Source organism: Capricornis sumatraensis, chromosome 4 (assembly GCF_032405125.1).
Source record: "Capricornis sumatraensis isolate serow.1 chromosome 4, serow.2, whole genome shotgun sequence".
Taxonomy (NCBI): Eukaryota; Metazoa; Chordata; class Mammalia; order Artiodactyla; family Bovidae; genus Capricornis; species Capricornis sumatraensis.
This window is the reverse complement of record NC_091072.1, coordinates 157,813,275-157,837,546: the sequence shown is the minus strand read 5'-3', so window position 1 is coordinate 157,837,546 and position 24,272 is coordinate 157,813,275. Positions and strand designations below refer to the sequence as shown.

General features: G+C 52.2%; 1 protein-coding gene across 4 annotated transcripts in view; it reads left to right on the top strand.

Moving 5' to 3' along the window:
• Positions 1-24,272, top strand: part of PACSIN2 (protein kinase C and casein kinase substrate in neurons 2) — a 109,776-nt gene that overhangs the window by 68,607 nt on the left and 16,897 nt on the right. For 3 of the 4 annotated variants that reach the window (XM_068969881.1, XM_068969883.1, XM_068969882.1), the window contains exons 2-4: positions 5,167-5,298; positions 21,249-21,405; positions 23,304-23,539. In XM_068969881.1, the coding sequence (XP_068825982.1) occupies positions 5,239-5,298; positions 21,249-21,405; positions 23,304-23,539 (453 nt within the window). In that variant the 5' untranslated portion in view covers positions 5,167-5,238. Of the gene's footprint in view, positions 1-5,166; positions 5,299-21,248; positions 21,406-23,303; positions 23,540-24,272 lie in introns of those variants that run through there. The other variant, XM_068969884.1, reaches the window with a different exon arrangement.

Here is a 24,272-nt window from a genome sequence, read left to right as displayed (position 1 = left end):
AGTCACTGTGTTGAGAATAAACTGAAAGGTAGGGCAAGGCAGGACACCATGGGGAGATGACTGCAGTCGTGCAGCGGAGAGGTGCTTCTGGCAGGCAGAGCTGTTGGGGTTTCAAGAGGGGCTGGCTGGTCGGTCCTTTTTCGAAGCTGTGGTGCAGTCACGTGGTGCAGAGGGCCACACCTTCATTCCTGGACAGGCCACTGACAAAACAAAGTGAGGTATTTTCATTAATGGTTTTTGTATCCTAAAAATATTATGTGGTGATAGTCAAAATTTTCAATTAGTTTAGAAGGTGATGAGGTAAAATATGGAAGTTTACTCCCCACTGCCACAAGTTTGAGACCCACTGGGACTTTCTGCACATTGACATACTTTGGGGGTTTTTTTGGCTGCACTGGGTCTTAGCACTGGTGTATGGGATCTAGTTCCCTTACCAGGGACCGAACCTGGGCACCTTGCATCGGGAGCGCGGAGTCTTAACCTCTGGACCACCAGGGAAGTCCCCCGATTGTGTTTTAATACCAGTGGGGTCAGACTGTATCTCTGGTGTCACACTTGATTCCACTTGATATGCAGGAACACTGTTGCATCCTTCATCCACGGCTGTACACACAGTCCCCTGCCCTTTCTCCTCTGGCTGCCTGTGTTCCACTCCAGGGCTGTATTAGCACTTTCGATTCTTGATGCACAGTGAGGTGGCTTTCGATATCTTATTCTTCCTGCTATTAAAATCAGTACCACCGTGAATACCTACCTACCTTTGACCTTTGGGTGAGTTTATCTGTAGGAAAAGTTTTAGAAGAACTAGTTGGATCAAAGGCTAGGTGTTTCTTTTTTGTCATACATGTTGAGAGATAGCGCAGGTAAGGACAGGTATGGAAGGCCATGCATATGGGTGCTTGCTTTTCAGTAGTGCATCTTACAGCTACTTGAGGCTTGAATTTTTATCAGTTAGCAGATAGAAGATCTGAGTTGCCACGCAGCTCCGTTCCTCCCTGGAGTCCTTAGGGACACCTCAGGCAAGTCTGTGGGCTCCTGCCCTGCTGGGGCTGCTGCTAGGACCTTTGTTCCCAGGGGCCGCCCTCTGCTGGAAAGGCCCCTCCCCTGTCCTTTACACACTTTACACCCACTTGCTCTCCACCTTGGGTCCTCAGAGAGGCATGACCATTCTGCCTCCGCAAGAGCTTCCTCCACTCTCTTACAGCACCTCATTTATCTCTGTTCTAGCCCTGTTCACACTCGCAGCTGTTTTTACCTTACTGTGTGTCAGTCTGCCCTACTCAGACACCAGGCCTGCGTGTGCAGGGACTGTGTCAGTCCTGCGCATTGCTCCATCTGTGGGACTCTGAGTGACTGGCACATAGTAAGTTCTCAAACATCGGTGTGTAGAATGAATGGGAGATCCACTCCTTACTGAAGGAATGATTCTCCCCTCACTCTGGGCCAGATAGTGGCTTAGAAGAAATTGTAGGTACTCCATTAATCAATGAAGAATCTCCCACCCTGGACAAGGAGGGAGGAACAAACCCTAGACCCCGCATATGTTCACAGCCAAGCCTGCAGGGCAGCACAGGCCAGGCTAGGGTTGTGTGTGGGCAGCAGCGAGGATGCCTCCCCTCTTCTCTGCCTTCTGAAGTCACTGAGGATTAGAGGTGGCTTCTCCAGGGCCGACTTTGAGGGTAGATGAAGTGCTAATGGTAAAGAACCTGCCTGCCAATGTGGGAGACATGAGTCATGGGTTCAATCTCTGGGTCGGGAAGATCCCCTGGAGGAGGGCACTCTAGTATTCTTGCCTGGAGAATCCCATGGACAGAGGAGCCTGGTGGGTTACAGTCCATGGGGTCGCAAAGAGTCAGACACGACTGAGTGATTTAGCACGCACGCGCAAGCTACATGCGCCTTTTCTCAGAATGTTCTTGCTTTATAGTAATAGCCTTTTGACCTAATGAGCTGTTCTTTTTCTTTTTCTTGGAACAAATTAAGGGCATTAAGGGGGAGCTGAATGTACTTATGTAATGTGTACCATTACTTACCTGATATCTTTTATCAGGCCCAGATGGGAGGAGAGAAGTTATGCCAGCTCCCAGGTTGGACCAAGGGCACACTTGGCTGCCTCTGTTAACCTTTGAGATTCTGCCCCCCGTTTTAGGAATGGCTCTGACTAGGGGCTTGCCAGGTGGCGCTAGTGATAAAGAACCCGTCTGCTAAGAGACATAAGAGATGCGGATTCAATCCCTGGCTTGGGAAGATCCCTGGAGGAGGGTGTGGCACCCACTCCAGTTCCCTTGCATGGAGAATCTCATGGACAGAGGAGCCTGGTGAGCCATGGCCCATAGGGTCGCAAAAAGTCAGACATGACTAAAGCAACTTAGTACGTACTGACTCAAAGTGTTTACATCCATCAGCAGCTGAAGTCACCGGAACCCAGAGATCTGGGAACTTTTTCCCCCACCTCAGTCATGCCTGGATCCCTGAAGAAAGTCTCTTAGAATGTATTCAGCAGTCATCTTCTGAGTGCCTGCTGTGTACCCAGGTTACACATGGGGGACCACGGATGTGTTTATCAGTAGTGGGAGGAGAAGGGCCGATGACTTGTACATCTTTACCTTAGGATTTTCTTGTTCTCAAGTCTCAATTTGTTTTTTCTACACTTTTGATGGGAAGAGAAGGTTCCAGGACAGCTCAGTTCAGTCACTTAGTCATGTCCAACTCTTTGCGACCCCATGGATTGCAGCACACCAGGTTTCCCTGTTTATCACCAATTCCTGGAGCTTGCTCAAACTCTTGTCCATCAAGTTGGTGATGCCATCCAACCATCTCATCCTCTGTCGACCCCCTTCTCCCGCCTTCAATCCTTCCCAGCATCAGGGTCTTTTCCACTGAGTCAGCTCTTCGCATCAGGTGGCCAAAGTATTGGAGCTTCAGCATCAGTCCTTCCAATGAATATTCAGGGTTGATTTCCTTTGGGATTGACTGGTTTGATCTCCTTGCAGTCCAAGGGACTCTCAATGGTCTCCAGCACCACAATTCGAACGTATCACTTCTTTGGTGCTCAGCCTTCTTTATGGTCCAAGTCTCACATCCATACATTACTACTGGAAAAATCATAACTTTTATTATGTGGACCTTTGTCAGCAAAGCGATGTCTCTGCTTTTTAATATGCTGGCATTTCACAGGCACTTAATCAATCTTGGGCAGAACTAATCTTCTGTTAGTGTCTAAGCCAGGACTGAACCCAGGCAAAAAATGACTTCCTGAAAGTGAACTTTTCAGGTGTCAAGTTACTTCTCTGCCCAGAGCAAGCACCGCTCTCCCCTGCACCTGCTCCCTGGGGCTGGCCAGGCAGCTTAGCCAGTGGCTTGATTTGGCCACTTTGAGACTCGCCTGAGCCAGAGCTCGATATTCCCTGAGAAGCCTGAAACAGAGACCAGCTGCTCTGGTTAGAAAACTCTCTGCTGCTGCAGTCACGGGCCAGGGTGCTTCTAGGAGAGCCTTGGCTCAGAGCATGGGATCCCACTGGAAGCAGATGCTGTGAGGTGCAGCACCAGGGCCCTGGCCTGCGAAGCCTGCCCAGCCATTGCGATATCCAGGGTCAGGAGGACACGCTGCCTCTGTGACTGTGAAGCAGAGGTCCTGCCAGCGTGCGGCCAAGTAGAGTGAATGTGTGGCACTCGGGCCACTCTGCCTGCTTACGGAGTCATGCGTGTGGGGTGCTTGGCCGCAAGGCACCATAACTTGCTCTTGAGAATAGGGGGCTGTGTTCAAGTTTAAAAGCTGGAAATCCATCAGATTAAACCTTTTAATCCACAATTAGATCTTAGGTTATAAGACACCTAATTTATTTAAAATTGAGATTGTTTCTAGAAAACATCTTAGTATGATAGAGAATAGTACTTCGTAAGCAGACACAGTTGGTGTCCTGCTTGGGTGATCATGGACCAGTTACCTAGCCTCCCTTAACCTCAGTTTTATCAGCTATAAAGTATAGATGAAAGTTATTATACCTGCTATCTAATAATAATCGCATTGTGACTTAGTACGTGTCACTTACTGGGGACCATGCACTGTTCTCCCAGTATGTCTGGCCGTGTTGGACCCTCACAGTAATTCTGTGATACGAGTTCCATTATTGTCTCTTGTTGACAAGATAGGCCATTGAGGCACAGAGTTAGGTGCCTTGCCCACTGTCGCCTGGCTAATGAGTAGCATGTCTGGGCCTGGAACAGTCTTGCCCTGTAAGTGTAACAGTGTAGGTCACTCTGCCTTCTCCCTCCCACGCCTCAGCTGTCTCCTGACTGGTAGGAGCGTTTCGGATCTCTGGCTGTGAGGTCTCAATGCAGGGTGCTGTGAAGGAGGCTGGAGTCTCACTCTGTCACTAAGAAGTCAGGGGATCTCGTGGGGCTGGGAATGGGTCATTCCATCAGTGTGATTTGTGCTTGTGAATGTAGCGGGAGTCCTTCAACTTCTTCCTTCTAGCAGGGGAAATTATCACCCCATTGCCCTCACTTGGATTTAGATCATTGAATCATTGCTCAGGGACGATCACTTTCGCTTGTTTGTCTTTACTCCTTCTAGCTGACCCTCACACAGACTGTATCAGAATAAACTGGTCTGAATCCAGGGCCTCAGTGGCTGAGATGAGCCAGTCGTGGGAAGAGGGAAACAGCTCCCAACACAGGCAAAGCCTGGCGGGAACTGGAGAGTGGAGTCAGGTGTCAGAGATGGATTATTTCCACTCACGTTTTGCCCCAGGTCCTCGTCGTGTGGGATGAGTAGGACAGGCTGGAACAGGGCGAGCCCAGAGATGCAGTGACTCTGCTTTTGCCTGTTCTCCTCACAGGGTCTCTGCCCCTTTCTCCAAGGGATGAGGCGTGAAGGTTATCAGCCTATTGATTTAAGTATGCAGACGTTCAGAAAGCTTTTTGAAGTCTTCAGTAAGATGTTGCAAAGGTTTACTTGTTAATGTGAAATACATACCACACATATAACATGCACATGTATGTCAGCGCCGAGTTTGGAATGTGTTGACTTTCTTCCACCTGAAGGAGACACTGTGGACTGCTGCATTGAAGGCAGTCGTGGAAATGGAAGCTGTGAAATGGAGACAGCTTGCTTCTTTACACTGGGAATTTAAAACCTGCAATGTTGTGTTTTTTGTTTTATAGGTGTGTCCCCAGATTTTGAGCATCTGAAGCGGACCTCTAAGCACTCCCTGCTGCTCCTCACCCTTTGGAGAGATGTCTGTCACTTACGATGATTCTGTTGGAGTCGAAGTGTCCAGCGACAGCTTCTGGGAGGTAATGCAAACGATTTCTTCTGGATGAATGCAGAGACCAAGCCAGTGGTGCCTGACACCCCCTCTTTATTGACTGGGGCTAGGGTGATGAGATGAACATACACTAAAACCAGCCAGACCTCTGATCTAAGTGGCAGTGAGCATGGCCTAGCTCTCTGTGAGGATGGTAAACTTACCTTGCTAGAAAAGTTTGATAACAGAAGAGGTTCGAGGTGTTCATTAAGGTCTAATCAGTGTGTCCATTCTCACAGCTTCCTTTCCACGCTCAACCCTGTTGTGACTTGAAATGACATATGCTGGTTACCAGGCTTGGTCTCAGTAGTGGTGTCACTCTTGAGTTTCATAGAAAAATGGGTGGTGGCGATGTGATGCCAGGTTGGCCACGCAGACAAGTGGCCCACAGGCTGAACAAATGCCCTTGGACTTCTGGGAGCATCTTCTCGTCTGTCTGTGCCTGCGAATTCCTTTCCTAATCAGATTATGTTGTGGCTTGGGTTTTTTGTTTGTTTTTTAGTGGAGACCATTCTTCCTGAGTCCCACTTATTTCTTTGTTGTTGTTTTGTCGCTCGGTTGTGTCCGACTCTTTGCGACCCCATGGCTCGCCAGGCTCCTCTGTCCATGGGATTTCCCAGGCAACAGTATTGGAGTGAGTTGCCATTTCCTTCTCCAGGGTATCTTCCTGACCCAGGGATCTTCCCCACATCTCCTGCACTGGCAGGCAGATTCTTTACTGCTGAGCCACTGGGCGCTTACTTCTTACCTGCTGGATAAAACAGAGTCCATGAAATCTTGTTTCTGTGGCTACTTGGGCTTCCCAGGTAGCTCAGTGGTAAAGAATCCGGTTTCCAGTGCAGGAGATGCGAGTTTGATTCTTGGGTGGGGAAGATCCCCTGGAAAAGGAAATGGCAACTCACTCCAATATTCTTGCCTGGGAAATCCCATGGACAGAGGAGCCTGGGTGGGCTACAGTCTGTGGGGTCACAAAAGAGTTGGACATGACTTAGCAACTAAACGTGTGTCAAAATCCCTGGAACCATCCCAGCAGCTGTGGGCTTAGTGGAAACAGCACTGGCTTTGTAGTTGGAAAGCTCTGGGTTCTGATCCCAGCTGTGCCATTACTAGCCATCTGTGTGACCTTGGGTAAGTTGCTTGACTGATCTAAAGGTGAAGGGTGAAGGTGAAGTCGCTCAGTTGTGTCCGACTCTTTGCGACCCCTTGAACTGCAGCCCACCAGGCTCCTCCATCCATGGGATTCTCCAGGCAAGAATACTGGAGTGGGTTGCCATTTCCTTCTCCAGGGGATCTTCCCGACTCAGGGATCGAACCCAGGTCTCCCGCATTGGAGGCAGACGCTTAGTGTTTTCAGCTCTAAGAGGGATGATGGTAGTCGTCTTCAAGGGAGGCTGCCACCATGAAACAAGAATGGCGACATCGGAGCCCTGTGATGCTTTCCTGAGACAAAAGGCCCAAGTGCTGCAGAGCCCTATGATGGAGCCTGTGGTTTGTTGGAGACAAACATGGAGTTCTGTGAACTTAGATTAATTAGGTGTGTGATTTTGTCTAACATCAAATGCTATCAATATTACAGTCTTAACACAGACAAGTGATCACAGGAGCCCAGCTCAAACTTCTCTGAACGCTTTTCTTCTCTGTGTATTGGGGGAAAGGTCATCATTGCCTTTTAGCTGACTACTTTATTTTATTAGAAGTCAGTGTTTATTGAGCACCTATTGTGTGCTAGGCCCCGTGAGTTCCCATGGGAAGTATGACCGCCTGAGTCCCTGTTCCTCAGCAACTTCCTGGTGGGGATCTGGGCTGGAGCTCAGTCTCGGTAGCCAGAGAGGCACGTGGGATCTGGGAAACACCTCAGCAAAGGCAGCAACAGAGCTATGGGCACACCCCAGCCGCTCAGCAGCGGCAGCCGCTCGGCCTGGTCGGGAGCACTCGCACGGCATGCAGGAGGGTTGGTGGTGCGGCTGGATCAGAACAGGCGGCTCTGAGATGCAGGTGGAGGTGCCTCGGGGATGTGACTGGGATTCAGGACCTGCACGGCCCATAGGCAGGTCTGGGTTCCCAGACAGTTGGGCCCTGGAGCCCGTGGCCTGGCCAGCATCATGGAAGCCCTCGGGGACCCTGTGCTGACTGCAGAGCCTCCCTGTGAGCTCCTGTGAAGCCAGCCTTTAGAAATGCAGGTCCTCATCCATCTCAATGCTGATCTGAAACTATTGGCAGAATCCTTTACAGTCATGGGGAAACCTCCTGTTTGGGAACTGTGGTAACAGTGCCATTGGCCTCAGTCAGCGCCGGCCTGGAGCGCGGTGGCAGTACAGGGAGGCTAGCGCATATAAAAGGCCTCTTGAGGGATGGACCTGGAGAGGCCAGGGACAGGTTCAGACACAGGCTTTGGGACCAAATGGCCTGGGTGTGACTCCTGCCTTGTCAATTATTCTGTCTGTGTGTGTGTGTAGCTTTAGGCAAGCTACTACTTTTTCTTATCCTCAAATTTCCCAATCTGTAAAATGGGGATAATAACAGTAGCCACATCCTAGCATTGTGAGAGTTAGGGAATGAAAGTAAAAGTGAAAGTCACTCAGTCATGTCTGACTGTTTGTGACCCCATGGACTATACAGTCCATGGAATTCTCCAGGCCAGAATACTGGAGTGGGTAGCTGTTCCCTTCTCCAGCGGATCCTCCCAACCCCAGGATCCAACCTTGGTCTCCTGCATTGCAGGCAGATTCTTTACCACCTGAGCCACCAGGGAAGCCCGAGTTAGGGAATGAATACGTGTAAAGTGAACTGGACATGGAGCAACAGACTGGTTTCAAATAGGAAAGGGAGTCCGTCAAGGCTGTCTATTGTCACCCTGCTTATTTATATGCAGAGTACATCCTGAGAAACGCTGGGCTGGAAGAAACACAAGCTGGAATCAAGACTGCCAGGAGAAATATCAATAACCTCAGATATGCAGATAACACCACCCTTATGGCAGAAAGTGAAGAGGAACTCAAAAGCCTCTTGATGAAAGTGAAAGAGGAGAGTGAAAAAGTTGGCTTAAAGCTCAACATTCAGAAAACAAAGATCATGGCATCCGGTCCCATCACTTCATGGCAAATAGATGGGGAAACAGTGGAGACAGTGTCAGACTTTATTTTGGGGGACTCCAAAATCACTGCAGATGGTGATTGCAGCCATGAAATTAAAAGACGCTTACTCCTTGAAAGAAAAGTTATGACCAACCTAGATAGCATATTCAAATGCAGAGACATTACTTTGCCGACTAAGGTCCATCTAGTCAAGGCTATGGTTTTTCCAGTAGTCATGTATGGATGTGAGAGTTGGATGTGAAGAAGGCTGAATGCCGAAGAATTGATGCTTTTGAACTGTGGTGTTGGAGAAGATTCTTGAGAGTCCCTTGGACTATAAGGAGATCCAACCAATCCATTCTGAAGGAGATAGCCCTGGGATTTCTTTGGAAGGAATGATGCTGAAGCTGAAACTCCAGTACTTTGGCCACCTCATGTGAAGAGTTGACTCATTGGAAAAGACTCTGATGCTGGGAGGGATTGGGGGCAGGAGGAGAAGGGGACGACAGAGGATGAGATGGCTGGATGGCATCACTGACTCGATGGGCGTGAGTCTGAGTGAACTCCGGGAGTTGGTGATGGACAGGGAGGCCTGGCGTGCTGCGATTCACGGGGTCGCAAAGAGTCAGACACAACTGAGCGACTGAACTGAACTGAAAGTGGTGTCAGGCATCAAAACAGGTGCCGGCTGGGAGCTCTGTCCCTCTGATGCGGGGGTGGGGGTCATCACACACACACAACGTATAATCTGTTCCTGTAGGGGTGTTGGTCAGCACTGTCTTTATAACCCAGTTGATGTCAGAAACTTCAGAAACTTAAGTAGCTAAATATAGTTCTATTATAGAAGTCTTCAGCTGCTTGTTAAAAAAATAAAATGTAGGTGAAAGTTGCAGTGTGTATTGTCAGCATATATTAAGTCAAGTGGCTTGAACCAGCACTGTCACTGATGTAAACCCCTAGGCTCCCTGTTGACTGCAGTGTCAGTAGACGAGAACATCTTTGTCCCAGGGATACAAAGGCAGATGGGTTTATTTTCCAGACAGGCTCTGCTCGTCTGGCGGCACTGTCCCTGACAGCGCTCTTCAGCTCGCACAGAGCAGCAGTGCCTCTCCCCGCTCCCGCCCACCTTGACGGTCGTGCCCTGAGTGGAGTTGTGATTGCTCAACCGAACCAGCTCTGAGCGACCCAAGTGCATGCCCCCAGCTGCACGTCTCCAGGCTGCCGGCAAGGTCCCTCTTTCCTGTGGAAGGCCACTTCTCACTGGTGTGACCCCACAGGACTGTTGTACAAATCTAAGGAAAGCACTGAAGTCTCGAGGTGGAAAGCCTTTTGTGCCTGATTTTACCCCCTTCCACTACAAGGTGCTAATAACTGAACAACCCAGCACATAGCTGGGTCATGCTGGCTCCTTTTGCATGCTGGCTGTGTGCCTGCACAGGAGGGACGTGGCCCTTCCCTGCAGGAGCCTGTGGCTGTGACATTCGGAAGCAAGCTCCCTGAGGCAGGAGAGACAGGGATCATTGTGCCAGGCGCTGTAGAATTTGCTGGGGCACACGGGGGCCAGTGGGGCTCCGCCTGGAGGAGGGGGCAGGAAAGGTGGCATGGGAGATGGGCAGGGTCAGTGCTGAGCACTCAGATGTTCACCAGATGGACGAATGAACAAGGGGCGCTCTTGGGAGGAGGAGGGATTACTCACAGGGACATATCAGGCAGTTAGTAGTTAGTTGGGACACTTTCTGTATCTCCAACACTGCAACACTGTAGGAAATGATTCAGAAGTGAGGAGGGTGGGGGGCTGATCCCCACAGTGGAGGAGCTGGAGGAGAAAGGACGGTGGCTTCCATGGAGAGCGAGGGCAGTGAGGTCAAGCTGCAGCTCTGCCCTCGGTGTCATGGCGTTCAGAGAGGGGCCCGCTGCTGGCCTCACCAGAGAAGGTGTGTGGGGCAGGTGGGGCTGGGAGCCAGAGGAGGGACAGCATTCTAGGCCAGAGCAGCATCTGCAGATTGCAGTGAGCATGGTCATGCAGAGGCTGAGGGTCTTGACTTCTTTGGAGCCAAGGGCCTGTTTGGGGGCTGAGCAGTCATGTGGGTACAGATAGGTTGAGGCTGAGTGGAGGTGGTTCCCCAAGAGGGTGACTCCATTAGCTGCCAATTGGCTGGAGTTGGAGCCTGGTCCATCCTGTCCACAGGCTTCCCAGCGGGGCATGGGTGGGTCAGTTGCTTCTGGCAAGTCCTCTAGCTCCCTCAGGGAACCTGCAGGCGTGCCCCCGCGTCTCCAGTTCCAGGCCCTGCCTTGGGTCCCCTCTCCAGCTCTGGAGGCTGGGGCACAGGAAGAGCCGAGGCTGCGGGCCAGGGCGCTTTCCCAGTGCCATCGGGGAAGCCTGGCTGCCCTCTGCCCTGGCAGGTTCTGGGAACATGACAGCGGGTTTGGGCCAGGCCTCAGTCTCTGAGGGCTCCTGAGGGCCAGGCTAGGAGAGCACACTGCTGATTCCTGAGTCCCAGCCCTGCAGCTGGCTCACATCCCTGAAGAGGAGCCCTGTTCAGCTGTGAGCAGTGGTGCCGTTAGAGCTCAGGCCTCCCCGGATGACACCAGGCTGGGGCTGGCCTGTGAGCACGCTCTATGGGCACAGGGAGCCTTGGAGAAGAGTATTTTGGAGATGAAGAGAACATAAATGTCTTGCTGTAGAGCATTAGCCCCAAGGAGTTGCCACACGACTAGTGTTTGCCGGCTGCTTCAGAGAAGGTTCTCTCTGCAGTTCCTCTCAGACTTCAGCACTGTGGACTTGGCACAGCACATGAGAACATCTCCTCGGGCATCACAGTTTTGTCTGGAAAGCCGTCCGTGTAGGATGGGATGCCGTTCCCATCCTTGGAGACCAGTTTTGTAAGTAACATTTAGAAGATGCTGCTGCCCCAGGTTCATGGACTCCGTAAAGCCTGATTTGGCATCTACCACAATCCAGGCCCTGGGCTAAGTCCTGGGGTCCCAAAATGAGTGCACAGTCTTGGGACCCCAGAGCCAACATTCGCCGTGGCGGGCAGTCCCAGGCGGCAGCATGGGTGCTGTGAGTGGAAGTGGAAGGGGGTGAAAGTGATGTCTCCTTGCCTCTGGGCAGCAGTGGTCCTTCCATGTGTCCTCTGCCTCCTCCTGCCCACACACACAGATCTGGGGGGCCCACCCTGCACAGAAGCCCTACTGCAGGGGTGTCGGCCTCCTTCTTGTCCCGCAGTGCTCGGACAGAGCACCCAGCAGGCTGCTGGCTTGCCTTTATTTCACCACAGTTTCCAAATAGATCCATCGATTCCTTCTTACAAGCAAGCCCTGGTATCTGTTGAGCCATGACCAAGGCTTAGGGCACCAGCCTCCCCGTCCCACCGGATGTTCCACCTGTTGTCCTCCCTGCAGCCAAGACAACCCATCAGAAAAGCAACCCTGCGTGATTCTTGCCCTGTGTGGGAAGCTTCACTTTTCTGCATTGCCTTCAAAGTGAAACCATGAGTTTTGTGTGGCTAGGACTTGAGCACGTGCTGGGAGCTGCTGGACGCCAGGAGCTCTGCCCCGGGCTCTAGCCACACTGAACAGTGACTTTTGCCACCCCCTGCACCCCACACCTGGGTGTGTGCACACCGCCAGGCCATCGAGCTGTGTGCACGTAAGCTATGTGTTTCTGGTCTGTGTGCTTCTGTGAGTTCTAACTCAGGGTGAAGAGTTTAGTGAAAACGAGTGATAGGGGCTGGCACTGTTGCACACTTGCTCTGTGCCAGGCCCCTGCCCTGCTTTCCGTGGGCGCTCGCAGTCCTCACCACTGCCTCTGCAATTGTAAGCTCCACTTTACAGGGGGGTAAACTGAGGCCCAGGTGGGGATTGTGCCAGCTGGGGGCTCAAGCTGCTGCTCTCTAGAATGCACTCCTGCCTCTGCTTGCAGCCGCCTGGGAGCCAGAAGAGACATGTTCACTTGCAGAGATGCCACATACTCAAATGCCTCTGCTTCGGCGTGAAGTCGCCCCTTGTCTGGGTTCAGCCCTGGCGCCAACATTCATTGCTGTAAAACCCTGAGGGCTCAGAGGAAAGAGACGACCTGCTCAGAGTCCTAGGAGGAACACCCTGCTCAGAGTCTTAGGAGGAACACGGCGTTGCTAATCCCTGCTTCCCAGGGAGGACGTGAGGACTAGAGATAGCGTCTGCAGGGCCAGGGGCCAAATGACTCCCGAGCCCAACTGGTCCTAATGTGTCTCCTCTTCACGTGTGAACATCACACCTGTGGAGACAGGTGAAGGCAGACAAATCAGGTGGTCTTTCCTCCGCTCACTGCAGGCTTGTACCTCCCCTGTCTAAACACCATTGTTCTAAACACCCGGTAAAGAATCACTCCATTTTTTCCTGGAAAGAATTGACCAGTCAAGATTTTTTGCCAACAAGCTTATCCTCTGAAGATTAATTTTTATTTTCTCACTTGATTTCAGTGATGGCAAAAGTAACTTGTGTAAGCCCTGTGGGAAGAAAACATTTTCTATTTCTACTCAGTAACAAACAGAAATGCATGCTTTTAGAACTGGAGAAGTCCTGAGAGCTCAAGCAGCCTGTGGTGGCTTAGCCCCATTGAGACATCTTTATACAAAAGTGTAGTGTGGGTGCAGTGAGCTTAGTGCTGAGGGACCCAGGTACAGAGGTGGGGTGAAGGAGCTGTGTCCTTTGGGGCAGGGTTTTTTGTGTTTTTTAAACAGGAGTCATGAAAGGTGGACCGAGGGCCCGGGGAGGGTGGGCCACTGAGGAAGCAGAAGTTGAGGAGGGGAGGCATGCAAGGGGGTGCTACCTGGAGGAGCTGCTGTTCTCACTTTTCCAGTCTGACAATTTCTACGCTAGATCATTTGGCTTTTCACCCTGGGTGTTCTTTCACTGCTGGAGTTTCTGCCAGAAGCAGCTTGGGCTTCAGCGAGCCCTTACTTACGGAGCTGGAACCGATCTCACTGTCTGGGTTGGCAGCAGCTCTCACAGCAAGGAGGTGCCACTCATACAGTGCCTGCTGGAGTGCGGGGGGAATGGAAGAGGGCAGTGAGCTGTCACCAGGCAGCCAAGTGCTCCTGCCACTTCACAGGTGCTTGGCTGAAGGAGTGTGTGTGCACAAACACACGTGCTGGGGAGACAGTGGTCCGTGCAGGGTCTTTGGGGCAATGGCTCACAGGTGGGGCATGTTCTGTGCTCAGGCAAGTCCCCAGGCATCGCTGGGCCTTTATCCTGACATCTGAGCAATGTTTCCTGGAGGGGCAGAGTACAGTGAGCCTGGCCGGCCAGTCTTGAGGAGTTGAGATCTGAAACAAACTTTGTTTAAACACCTTTCCTCTCTACGTTATTTTGTTCTGTCTTTCAGTTATATATGCAAATTGGAATCTCTCAGTTTCCCCTTCATCCATTTTTCAGTTTGTCATTTTGAGCATTTAGATTAAAGGATGATAATGCAGTCATCTTTAACGTTGTTGAAGTTCAGGGTTTGTGCTGTAACACAGAACAGCTAAAGGTGCCCTGCAGGGTAATGAGCCTCATCTTCTTCACCCTCCTACTTGAGTACAAATTCCAGGAACAGGACGTGAGTCTGGGAAATGTTGGGGGTGAGAACTGAAAACCAGGAGTTGGGCCAGAGTGAGGCCCAAGGCAGAGACAGGACCCATGTGGGTCAGAGTTGAGCCAGAGCACACAGGTCGGGCTCGAGGAGGCTGGAAACGGTGCTGTTAATGAACAGCAGCAGTGGCAGGCCAGCAAGGAGCCTCCATGTCTGACCCTCTCGGGGCCCTGCCAGGTGAACTGCGTTAATATCCTATTTTGAGAAAAGGAGCCTGGTCAGGTTTAGGGTAGCGCGGAGGTGAGGAGCTCCAAGACCTTCTGTTCCAGGGCAGAGTGAGTTGGGAGCCCAGATTGAGGGGGAGCTGGAGGCAGGTTGGAGAACTGGGGGTGGGATCCTGTAGAAATGAGGGCACCCAGAGACGGTTTGAGCGCAAGGCACAGAGCTCACGGTCCTCCAAGGACACCCCTCACTCTTTGGTGTTTACAAGCACGTGCCACAGATCTTACGGCCTTAAGATCAGCTGTGACCTCCTGTTAGGAAAGAGAGATTCAGACTAGGGGCTGGGGTAGACTGAAGAAGGGTGCCTGAGAAAGAGGCGCTGCTGGTGTGAACAGATGTGACGTCTGCTGAGTACTCTGCAGATATGAGTGGGAAGCATGGCACAGCAGGGCCGCTCCCGGAGCAGCCCCCCAGCTGCCTGGACTCCAGGAACTTAGAAACTGACCTGGGCCTGAATCTGACTGGAAGCCGGAGGAGTGCTGTGAAAGAACCGCAAGGCTCTTCTGCTGGTCTGTGCTTGGCAGAATTAGTTGTTCATTTGTCATCTGTGGAGTGTGTATCTGATGATGTGTTCTGAGAGCTGATTTTTAGCTTTCATGGGGAGAGCTCAAGAACTCATTGGATTGAGAAAAATGAATAAAGGAGCATGACTTACTGCATTGCCTGTGCCTCTCGCTGGGCGCTCAGCAGCTTCTCAGTCCCCTCATGTCTACACAGAATGGAACCTCCGCTCCCAGCACCATTCAGGCATTGAAAACACGTTAGAGTGTGCCCTCTATGCTCCTGGCATGGTGGAGGGAGTAGAATAAAGGCACAGTCCTGCCTGCAAACCCCCCGTGTTGCCACATTTTGCACGTGACAGCAGACATCGCTGCGAGAGTAACAGAGATGGGACCTTCCCGGAGGGGGTGGCATGGCATGGAGCTCATGCCCTGTGGGCCTCAACCTCAAGCCTTCAAAAAGCAGCCTTGCCCCAGAGGTCCCTTCTGCTCTTACCTCAGACTTCGCCCTCCTCCAGGCAGCCCTGACCACCTAGAGTGTTCCTTCCAGAAGTGGCCACCATCTGTAATTGTTACTTGACCACTGCATTCCTGGTCCTTGGCATGGTGGTTGGCACACAGTAGGTGTTCACCCCATATTTGTGACTGGCAAGAGGGTATTGCCAGACCCTCAATCATTGAGTAATGAGTGCTCCAAGAGGTAGCCAGCCAGCTGGCAGCATTGACAGACTATTCAATTAGAAATCCTGGAATTGTGATGGTCCCTCAGAGATCATCTGATCTGTCTCCTCTCTTCCTGTTGTGTCTGAATGGACAACTTGAAGAAATGGCCAGGATTTATTGTGTGATGGCTCCCCCCATCTAAAAGCACAGGTACAGCTGAAGGGGCAGAAATGCAGGCAGAAAGACCCAGTCATTTCTGTCAGGGCAGGGCCAGTTCTTTGTGGCTCCCCTAGTGAGAGGAGGTGGAAGGAAAGTGGCCTCATCAGAGAGGGCCAGGACCTGATGAATTCAAACAAGACAGCCAAGGCCCACTCAGCCCAACTCTGCAGGCCTGTAATTAAGGAATTCCTGAAGGCTTGTCTTTCAAGGTGGCTGAGAAAATCCTGGAGCCTTGCGCATCCTGGAGCAGCTTCAGGTGAAGCATTTGTCTCCGACTTTGTGCTCTTGCCTGGAGGGCCACCATCAGCAGCTTTTCTTCCTTGTCCAGTCAGCTTGGCACAGCTGGCTCACTCTTGGACCTGCCTCTCCAGGGTGTAGAGAGGGCAGTTGTCTTCGGTCTGCAGGGTCACTGGTTAAAGGGCATAAGCATTCTGAGGATAAAATCAAGGTCGTCTGTGGCCTTTCCTGGAACCTGCAGGGCTGGTTGGAAGCAGACATATCACCTATGATTTACCTGGTAAGCCTGGGCTCTGCACCCTCTCTCGCCTCAGCCTAGGGAAGTTTCTGGAAGGTGGGATCTGCCTCCTTTCGACCGCATGGCTATGAGTGACTTTGCTTCTTCAAACCTGTTTCCTTTTCTGTAAAATCTCACTACCTGGGACCGTCACAGGATTACATGAGGTGACATGTGGAGCTGTGAGCTCGCTGCCCAGCAGAGTATAGGTGTGCTCTATTATGATGCCGCCGCTGATGGGAAACCTCTGTGCGGGCCCGTTACCACGGGGCCTGCAGTCCAGCTGGCCAGGGAGCTCCGCATGCACCATTGTGACCTGTGTGGGGCAGGCTGCAGCTGCAGAGCATGGGGACAGTGTTGGGAAGGGCCCGCGTGGCCCCCACGTGGGTCAGCCAGCAGGACCCCGTGGCGGGGAGTTGGTGTCGCCTGTCTGCGGGGGCAGGCGACCTTGTCCCTGGGATTTTCCAGGCAAGAATAACTGGAGTGGGTTGCTGTTTCCTTCTGCAGTGTATGCTTAGTGACTTAATTACTGCCTGGCTGTCCCAGGCTTGCCCCAGGCTGTTTTTCCACCAGTGTATTCAGAAGGGGTCCTGTGTGCCCAGCTCCACCCCGCACTGGGCATTTCCTGCTCTCTCGGTGTGCCTATCTGTTGAGGTAAAGAACTGTCTTGCTGCTCTCAGGGGCATTCCTCCAAGTCCCACGAGCATGAGCATCTCGCTCAGGCCATTAGTCCTGCGGACTTCCACGTCTCTCTGAAGTTACCACTTCACACCTTTGCCCATCTCCCCCAGGGGCCTCTCTTTCATGTTGTATTAATATATAGAATTTCCTGGGATATTCCAGATTTTAGTCCCTTGTCAACATTGACTACTTGCCAACTAGTAGTCAGCATTTGTGGAGAAGGCAATGGCACCCCACTCCAGTACTCTTGCCTGGAAAATCCCATGGACGGAGGAGCCTGGTAGGCTGCAGTCCATGGGGTCGCTGAGTCAGACACGACTGAGCAACTTCACTTTCACTTTTCGCTTTCATGCACTGGAGAAGAAAATGGCAACCCACTCCAGTGTTCTTGCCTGGAGAATCCCAGGGACGGGGGAGCCTGGTGGGCTGCCGTCTATGGGGTCACAAAGAGTTGGACATGACTGAAGCGACTTAGCAGCAGCAGCAGCAGTCAGCATTTAAATCTGTTAACTTTGTCCATGTTGTTGGTTTCAGAACAGAAATCCTTAATTTGTGTGTGTGTGTGTATACTTACGGCTTTTACTTCTGAAATTTTGCTTAAGGGATCCTCTGCTGCCCTAAGTCACGAGGGTGTTTGTCTCCATTTTCTTCTAGTCTCTCTCTGGTTTAACATTTCACATTTTTATTGAGTGCCGAGACCCAGTGAGTGGAAGACAAATGTCCATACTGTTAGGGCACAGTCAGAAGGTGTGTGGGGTTGTGTCCTGTGGGCTCTGGTCTGCACACAGGCAGAGGGGCTGGCTAGGGGAGGGCAGGGTGGCCCGGGGCACGTGTTGTGCATCAAGTCAGCAGTGAGATGGCCAAAAGCTTCCTTGGGCTCCTGGGGACGCCCAGACTCCACCGGGATTCTTTGTGGTATTGAGCCACGGGCGTGAAGGTTCGAGTCTCAACGCTGAGGCAGCACAGGGTGGGAGAGCATGAGCTTTGGGGTGTTCTGCCCCATTCTCTTCTCACTCGGGCCACTGGATTCACCCTGGAGCTTTGGTTGTAATCAGGTAATTTGTCTGGGAAATGGGCTTAATGGTCACCAACCAAAGAGAAGGGTAAAAGGAGCAAAGTGGAAGATGTCTGTGACAGGACCCTATAGGTCCCCTGACCTGTCGGCCCATGATTCCCATGGTAACTGAGCCGACACTGGGGGTGGATAGGTGGCAGGAGCTGTGCACCGCGTTCACGTTCCCGTGCATCCACTTGGGATCCTGGGGGCTCTCACTGACCTGCTTCCAAATCCTCCAGCCTCCCTGTTTCCTTTGGCGCCCGTGTTCCACAGAAAGGAGCTGGCCAAGGTAAACCAGCTGTGAAGTAAGAGAAGCAAGCCTTCTCCAGTGTCCTTGTGAGAGTCAGCTCCAGACTGTTTACACCCAGAGGAGGCATGAGGAACTGGTGCAACCTGTTTGAACCACCCTTCCCAGCACCCCTGTAATTACAAGCCCGTTGGGTTTCAGGCAGAGTCCACCGTCTCTGCTCTGATCCCCGATTATGCAGATGTTTCTGTCAACTCCAGCCTCAGACTCAGTTTAGCTGACCCAAATAAACCAAGGCTCATCTGACGCTGGGTTCTCAGGCCTGGGGGCTGAGGAGAGCCAGACACACAGGCAGCCCAGAGCCCCATTGGGGGCCTGTGGGTAGGAAGGGTAGAGTGGCTGAGATGCACTTAGGACAGCGGGCAGGTCGGGTTTCCGGGGAGCCCCAGGCAGGACCAGGCGGTTGGGTGGAGGGAGGCGGGAGCGTGGTTTCTGGGGAGCTCTGGTCAGGAGGGGTTCTGCTCCTTCGGCCTGGTAAGTCCAGCCTGTGGGAACCACCACCCGCAGTGCCCGGGAGCCGAGTCCTGCTGCCTCTGTCCGCCCCCACCTGCCTCCTGGAGGACAGCCTGGTTCCTTTCTCCTGCTTTCCTGCTCTGGTCCCCACTGCTGTGCCCCGGAGTCAGCAGGCTACTCAGACCTACCCTCCAGGGCTTCCCCCTCCCGCACCCCAGCGTTCCCTGAGCACAGCACCCCTCAGGATGATGGCCCGACCCTCAAGATTTTTCACTGTCTGACTGACCCCATCTCCCAGGCATCCCACTGCACCCAGCCCCCTGCTGAGTCCCTAGTCGTCCCCCTGCATTCTGTGTCCCACGTGCAGGTTCTAATGAACTCTCAGGGCCAGGTCTCCATGCTGTCAGACCATCTTCATTGCCCTCTTCTGTGTGGTCTGTGGAGGTGGAGACGGTGATACCTGATGAATGTCCCTGTGTGTGGACTAAAGTGATAGCCTGTCTCCAGCCCACATGCAGCCTTTGCCTTGAGCAGAGGCAGATGTCGCAGGAGTGTCTGGGCGCCCATTGTCATGAACACTCCCCTGTCCCCTTGGCCCCAGCAGTGCCAGCACTTAAACCTGAAACGCATGCTTTCATAAACATCCTCCTCATTCCTTGCTGCTTTTCAGATTTCTAGAGTTGTCATTTAAAGATGTGCGATATGTGCCAATGTGAAGGGCTATACCTATGTGTACCTTGTTAAGAAATATCTTTTCCTTTTCCCTAAAGCTTTTACCAAGGGTTTTGAAAAGCAAAGAGTTGGACAGGTTTCTGGGAGCCAATGTGTTTTAATATTGATTGCCAATTTGAATATTGTTGGTAACAGTGAGATGAAAACCAGGTCTGCATCATAGCTTCATGTCGGCTGTCAAGTCTGTGGCGAGCTGTCACTGTCTTAGCTCTTTTTGCCACCAGTTCAGCAATACCAAGTTTGTGTTTTGTTGGTTATGTTTTTCATCCCGCTGTAAATTTCAAAATGACAGCAAGGCCCTATTTTAAGGGAAGTGAACATGTGAAGTCACTTCTGACTGGTTGTAAAATGCTTGCTTTCTCCTTCCTAAAAAGGGCCACTAAAGGATGGAGTTGGAAACTCAGGTTCAGCTTCTGTGTCTTGGTGAGCTGCTGTTCCCCAGGATTCTGGTTCCTATGGGAGTGGAGCCATCTCAGCCTATCCAGAGCTCTGGCCTCAAAGACAGCTTTTCCTGAAGGGGCCACAGTTCCCTGCTCTCCCGATGCCCGTCTCCGTGTGTTCTTTTTGCAAGGTCTTCCTGCCGCTCCACTGTAGCCTCTTCCTTACCTGACTATCTCAGCACGAGATGGAGGAACTCAGGTTGTTTGAACTGTTCATAAGTCAGAAGTGCACAGCAGAGAGAGGACTGTGCCCTTTTCGGTGGAAGTCGGTACTAGCCTTCCATGTTCTCTAGGAACTTCCAGATCGACCCTAAACAGAGATGAAATATGAGAGTGCTCAGCCAGGCAGAGACTTTTAGAAATTGCAAAACTGGAAAAAAGGTGACTATGGTTTTTAAAGACAGTGGGAAGAAAGGGTTGCAAATACAGTAGATTATTTTCCTGTCGTGTTTCCTCAAGGGCCTCAGGATCAGCTACATGGCGTCCTTTCTATGCAGCAGCTGTGGGAATGAGACACAGGAACACTTCAATGTTTCACTCCACATTAGCCACTAATATTTTCTCAATTACTCTTCTGTTATTTATAATTTAGATAATCTAACTCTCCTCTCATATGTGAGAAAAAGAAGTCAAGCCTCACCTTGGCCCTTGTCAAAGCTGATAGAGTCTGAGCTTTGCCATCGAGCCCTGACCTGGAAGCATGTGGAAAACTCTCAGCAGCAGCCCAGCCTCTGGGCAACTTCCTTGAGCCTTGGTGTCCTCATCTTAACATGGGGACAGTTATTGCTGCTCATTAAGGCAGAGGCAGTATTTGGCGTGTGAAATACCTCCTGTGGTGCCTGACATGTGGTGGGTGCAGTAGGTGGGAAATAGTATTTGTTGCTCTAATTGCAAAGTAATAATAATCCAGCATATGGTGACATCAAGGCAGTAGACAACCTGCTGCTGCTGCTGCTAAGTCGCTTCAGTCGTGTCCGACTCTGTGCGACCCCATAGACAGCAGCCCACCAGGCTCCTCTGTCTCTGGGATTCTCCAGGCAAGAATACTGAACCTGATAATTCCAGTAATGCTCCAAAGGTCTTTAGCCAGGGGTCTGTAATGTTAATTATAAAATTACTTTAATTGGAGCTACTAAAAATTTGTTTCTATTGTTGTTTTTCATCTTTCTAGTTAGACATTCCCTACTTTGGGAAGCTGTCCCTGTCCCTCAGTCTGTGAGATCCCCCTTGGGTGCCCTCAGCCCCTCACTTTCCTCCCGCACAACCCTTCTCACGCTGGTCTGCTTCCCTCCCTTGGCCCATGGGCCGTGCAGAAGCTCCGAATCTCGGTTTTGTCTGCTCCTGCCAGTGGTAGCTTGTCATCTAACAATGCAGGGGGCCTTTGAAGTGGGAGGGGAGCAAGCACTCAAAAGCCGGCCGGCGTGGAGGTCTGGCGCTCACAGCGTGGCTCTGTCTCCTAGGTCGGGAACTACAAGCGGACGGTGCGGCGGATTGACGATGGCCACCGCCTGTGCACCGACCTCATGAACTGCCTGCACGAGCGGGCACGCATTGAGAAGGCGTACGCGCAGCAGCTCACCGAATGGGCCCGGCGCTGGAGGCAGCTTGTGGACAAGGGTAGGGAGGCCACCATGGGGCGTCTGGGGCAAACCGTCCACCCTCTCTGAGCCAGTTTCCTCTCTTGGAAGATCAGGGCAGGAGTTTGTCTCACAGTCTGGGAGCTGTGATTTTCTCCCAGCAGCACAGGCCAAGTGAGCTTTCCTACCCTTTCCTGGGGACACAGGACTCCTGTCCTCCAGCGGCATCCGAGCCTCCCGTGGCAGTCCTTGTCAGCAGAGGACATGCCGCGCTTGCTGAGTTAGCTCAGAGCGGCTCCATCGAGGCCCAGACTCTAGTAGCCTCCTGACCAGTCAAGGGCCTTGCTGCTCAGCACCATGGTTTCTGGCACCAAGACTGCATATTTGTAAGTTCGGCCAAGTAGCCAGTCAGGCAAGACTCAGTGGTGACATCCGGCAAAGTTGAACTGGTCTCCTACATCGCAGACAGATTCTTTACCAACTGAGCCACCAGGGAAACCCATTATACGATGCAGGTTTTACCTCCCTTCTGTCTCTCGCAAAACACTCAGACGATTCTAGAGCTCAGTGAGAGCACTATGGATGTGTGGATGGTATTCAGAACGCACTTCCCAGCAGTAGAGGGGAGCTTTATTGACTACAGGATTTCCTGGGAAAGAAGTGGGTTTGTGGGCATTTCTCAGGGTGGGTTTGGAGGGGCTGACCAGGGGAAGCTAGGCCAGGATGAGGGGCCCCCAGGCATCAGGGGTCTAGACTCACTCCGTGTCTTTCCCCGGATGCTGACATGGGCAACCTGGGGAGCAGAGAATAGCACCCTGGTGCAGAGTTGGGTGGCCGTGCGTGGGTGAGGCGTGGCTGGAGCGGGCCGGCTCCTCCAGGAAGCAGTGGCTGTCATTATTTTATTTCCACCTGCCTGAGTCCCTCTCTCAGGATCCAGCTGTCAGCAGCGTCCATATTGCTTACTCAGAGCCTGAGGTTCACAAAGCACTCTTTATTTCCGCCTTTGTGGGTCCTGGTCCCCTCGGCAGGACCAGGAGCTGCTCATCTTGTAGACGTGAGAAGCCAGAGGTCCTGAGGGGCTAGCAGTTACTCACGCACACACACCATATGTCTCTTGTCATTATCCACTCCAGCAGTCATTGTCCTCTGGGAGCACCCTGAGGGCAGGCCCTGTGTCCTCCTGTTCCATCCTCAGCTTCTGTCACAGCCCATCTCTCTGTCACCTCAGGCCAACTACATCCTCAGCAAAGTGACAGGTCAGATTAGGAGTTTCCTTCCTGAGAACAGTGACTGAGGTGACCCAGGCAACCCTCCCTGCTGTCTGGAGAGCTCCATCCAGGCCAGAGCCAGCCAGATTCCTGTCTCCTCCTCTCCTTCCCCAGCCTGGGGCTTCCATTCTGCTGAGGGGCCCAGGCCTTCATTCCACAAGCTGTTTCCAGGGCCCAGCTCCTCGTGGAGGGAATGGGCCTCAGGGGAACGTGTGGTCCCACACAGGGGAAGCCAGGAGCCAGCAGGAGCCCGAGGGGTGAGCTCAGACTGGCCTGGCAGAGAGGTCAGTTCACTTCAGAATGCCCTCCTTCAAAGGCCAGCCTCAAGCAAATCAAAACTTCCAAGATGAAGAAACTTCATCTTGGCGTTTTTCAAGAGCTCAGTGTCTTTACAAAAAGGAAATCTGTGTAATCCCCCAGTTTCCCTAACAAAAGAAAACAGATCCAGCTTCAGTTCCTTATTCTCTTCTTGATCCCAGGAACTGAAAAAGGAACAGCACTAAGAAAAATATCTGAAACAGCCAAAAGGAAGCCTCCCAGCCAGGCAGGCAGACTGCCAGCCTCAAACCCCATCCTAAGTGCCGAGGTGGGCTCACAGAGGGAATCCCCTCCCAGGGCCTGTCTGGGCCCCACAGTGCCAAGTGACCCACCAGCTTCTCTTCTGTGCCAGGGCCCCAGTACGGGACGGTGGAGAAGGCCTGGGTGGCCGTCATGACCGAGGCGGAGAAGGTGAGTGAGCTGCACCTGGAGGTGAAGGCCTCGCTGATGAATGAGGACTTCGAGAAGATCAAGAACTGGCAGAAGGACGCCTTCCACAAGCAGATGATGGGAGGCTTCAAGGAGACCAAGGAAGCTGAGGACGGCTTTCGGAAGGCACAGAAGCCCTGGGCCAAGAAGCTGAAAGAGGTGCATCTGCCCCAGGGTCCTGCCCCGCCCGCAGGCACCCCTCCCACCCGCTGCCTGCTTTCCCTGGACAGTCCTCCTGCCCTCCCGGGAGTTGCTGCCACTGCCTAGGCACAGGGGGCCTGCTGAGTGCCTCATGTGCCGTTTTTACAGAACCCTTATCCACCCATTTTCCTGTCCTGGGAGCAGGGTGAGACCCACACACACAGCCTAGAACTCAAAACTGAAGCACTTCCCCCCGCCCCCACCCCGCTCCCACCCCCATGTCTTGAGCTTTCTGGTCTGTCAGAATAGTAAGTCCTAGTTGCCAAAGGTTATCTGAGGTGAAACCGTTGAGGAATAGTGCTTTTTAAGCAAGCTTCCTAAAACCCAGATTCCCAGGCCCTACCTCTAGAGATAGTGGTCAGGAGGTCAGAAGTGGGGCCTATTCACACTCAGTTTTAGTAATCTCCCAAGTGATGCTGTGCCTGCTGGTCTGTGGACTACATTTTGAATAGCACGGTTTTAGAAGAGCTGTTGGTGGCATGCAGAAATGCTCTCAACCACTAACAAGGCCACTCCAAACCCTGAACTTTTAAATGGTTCTTTCTCTTATATGAGTTTTTCTCTCAAATTTGCAATGATGCTAATACTCATTATTTTACAAGTAGCAAATGGAAATCATCAAGCCTCACCCAGCCTTGGTTCTCCAGAGACTGTCATAACTACACCCCAGCCCTTAGCATAGGCAGACCTG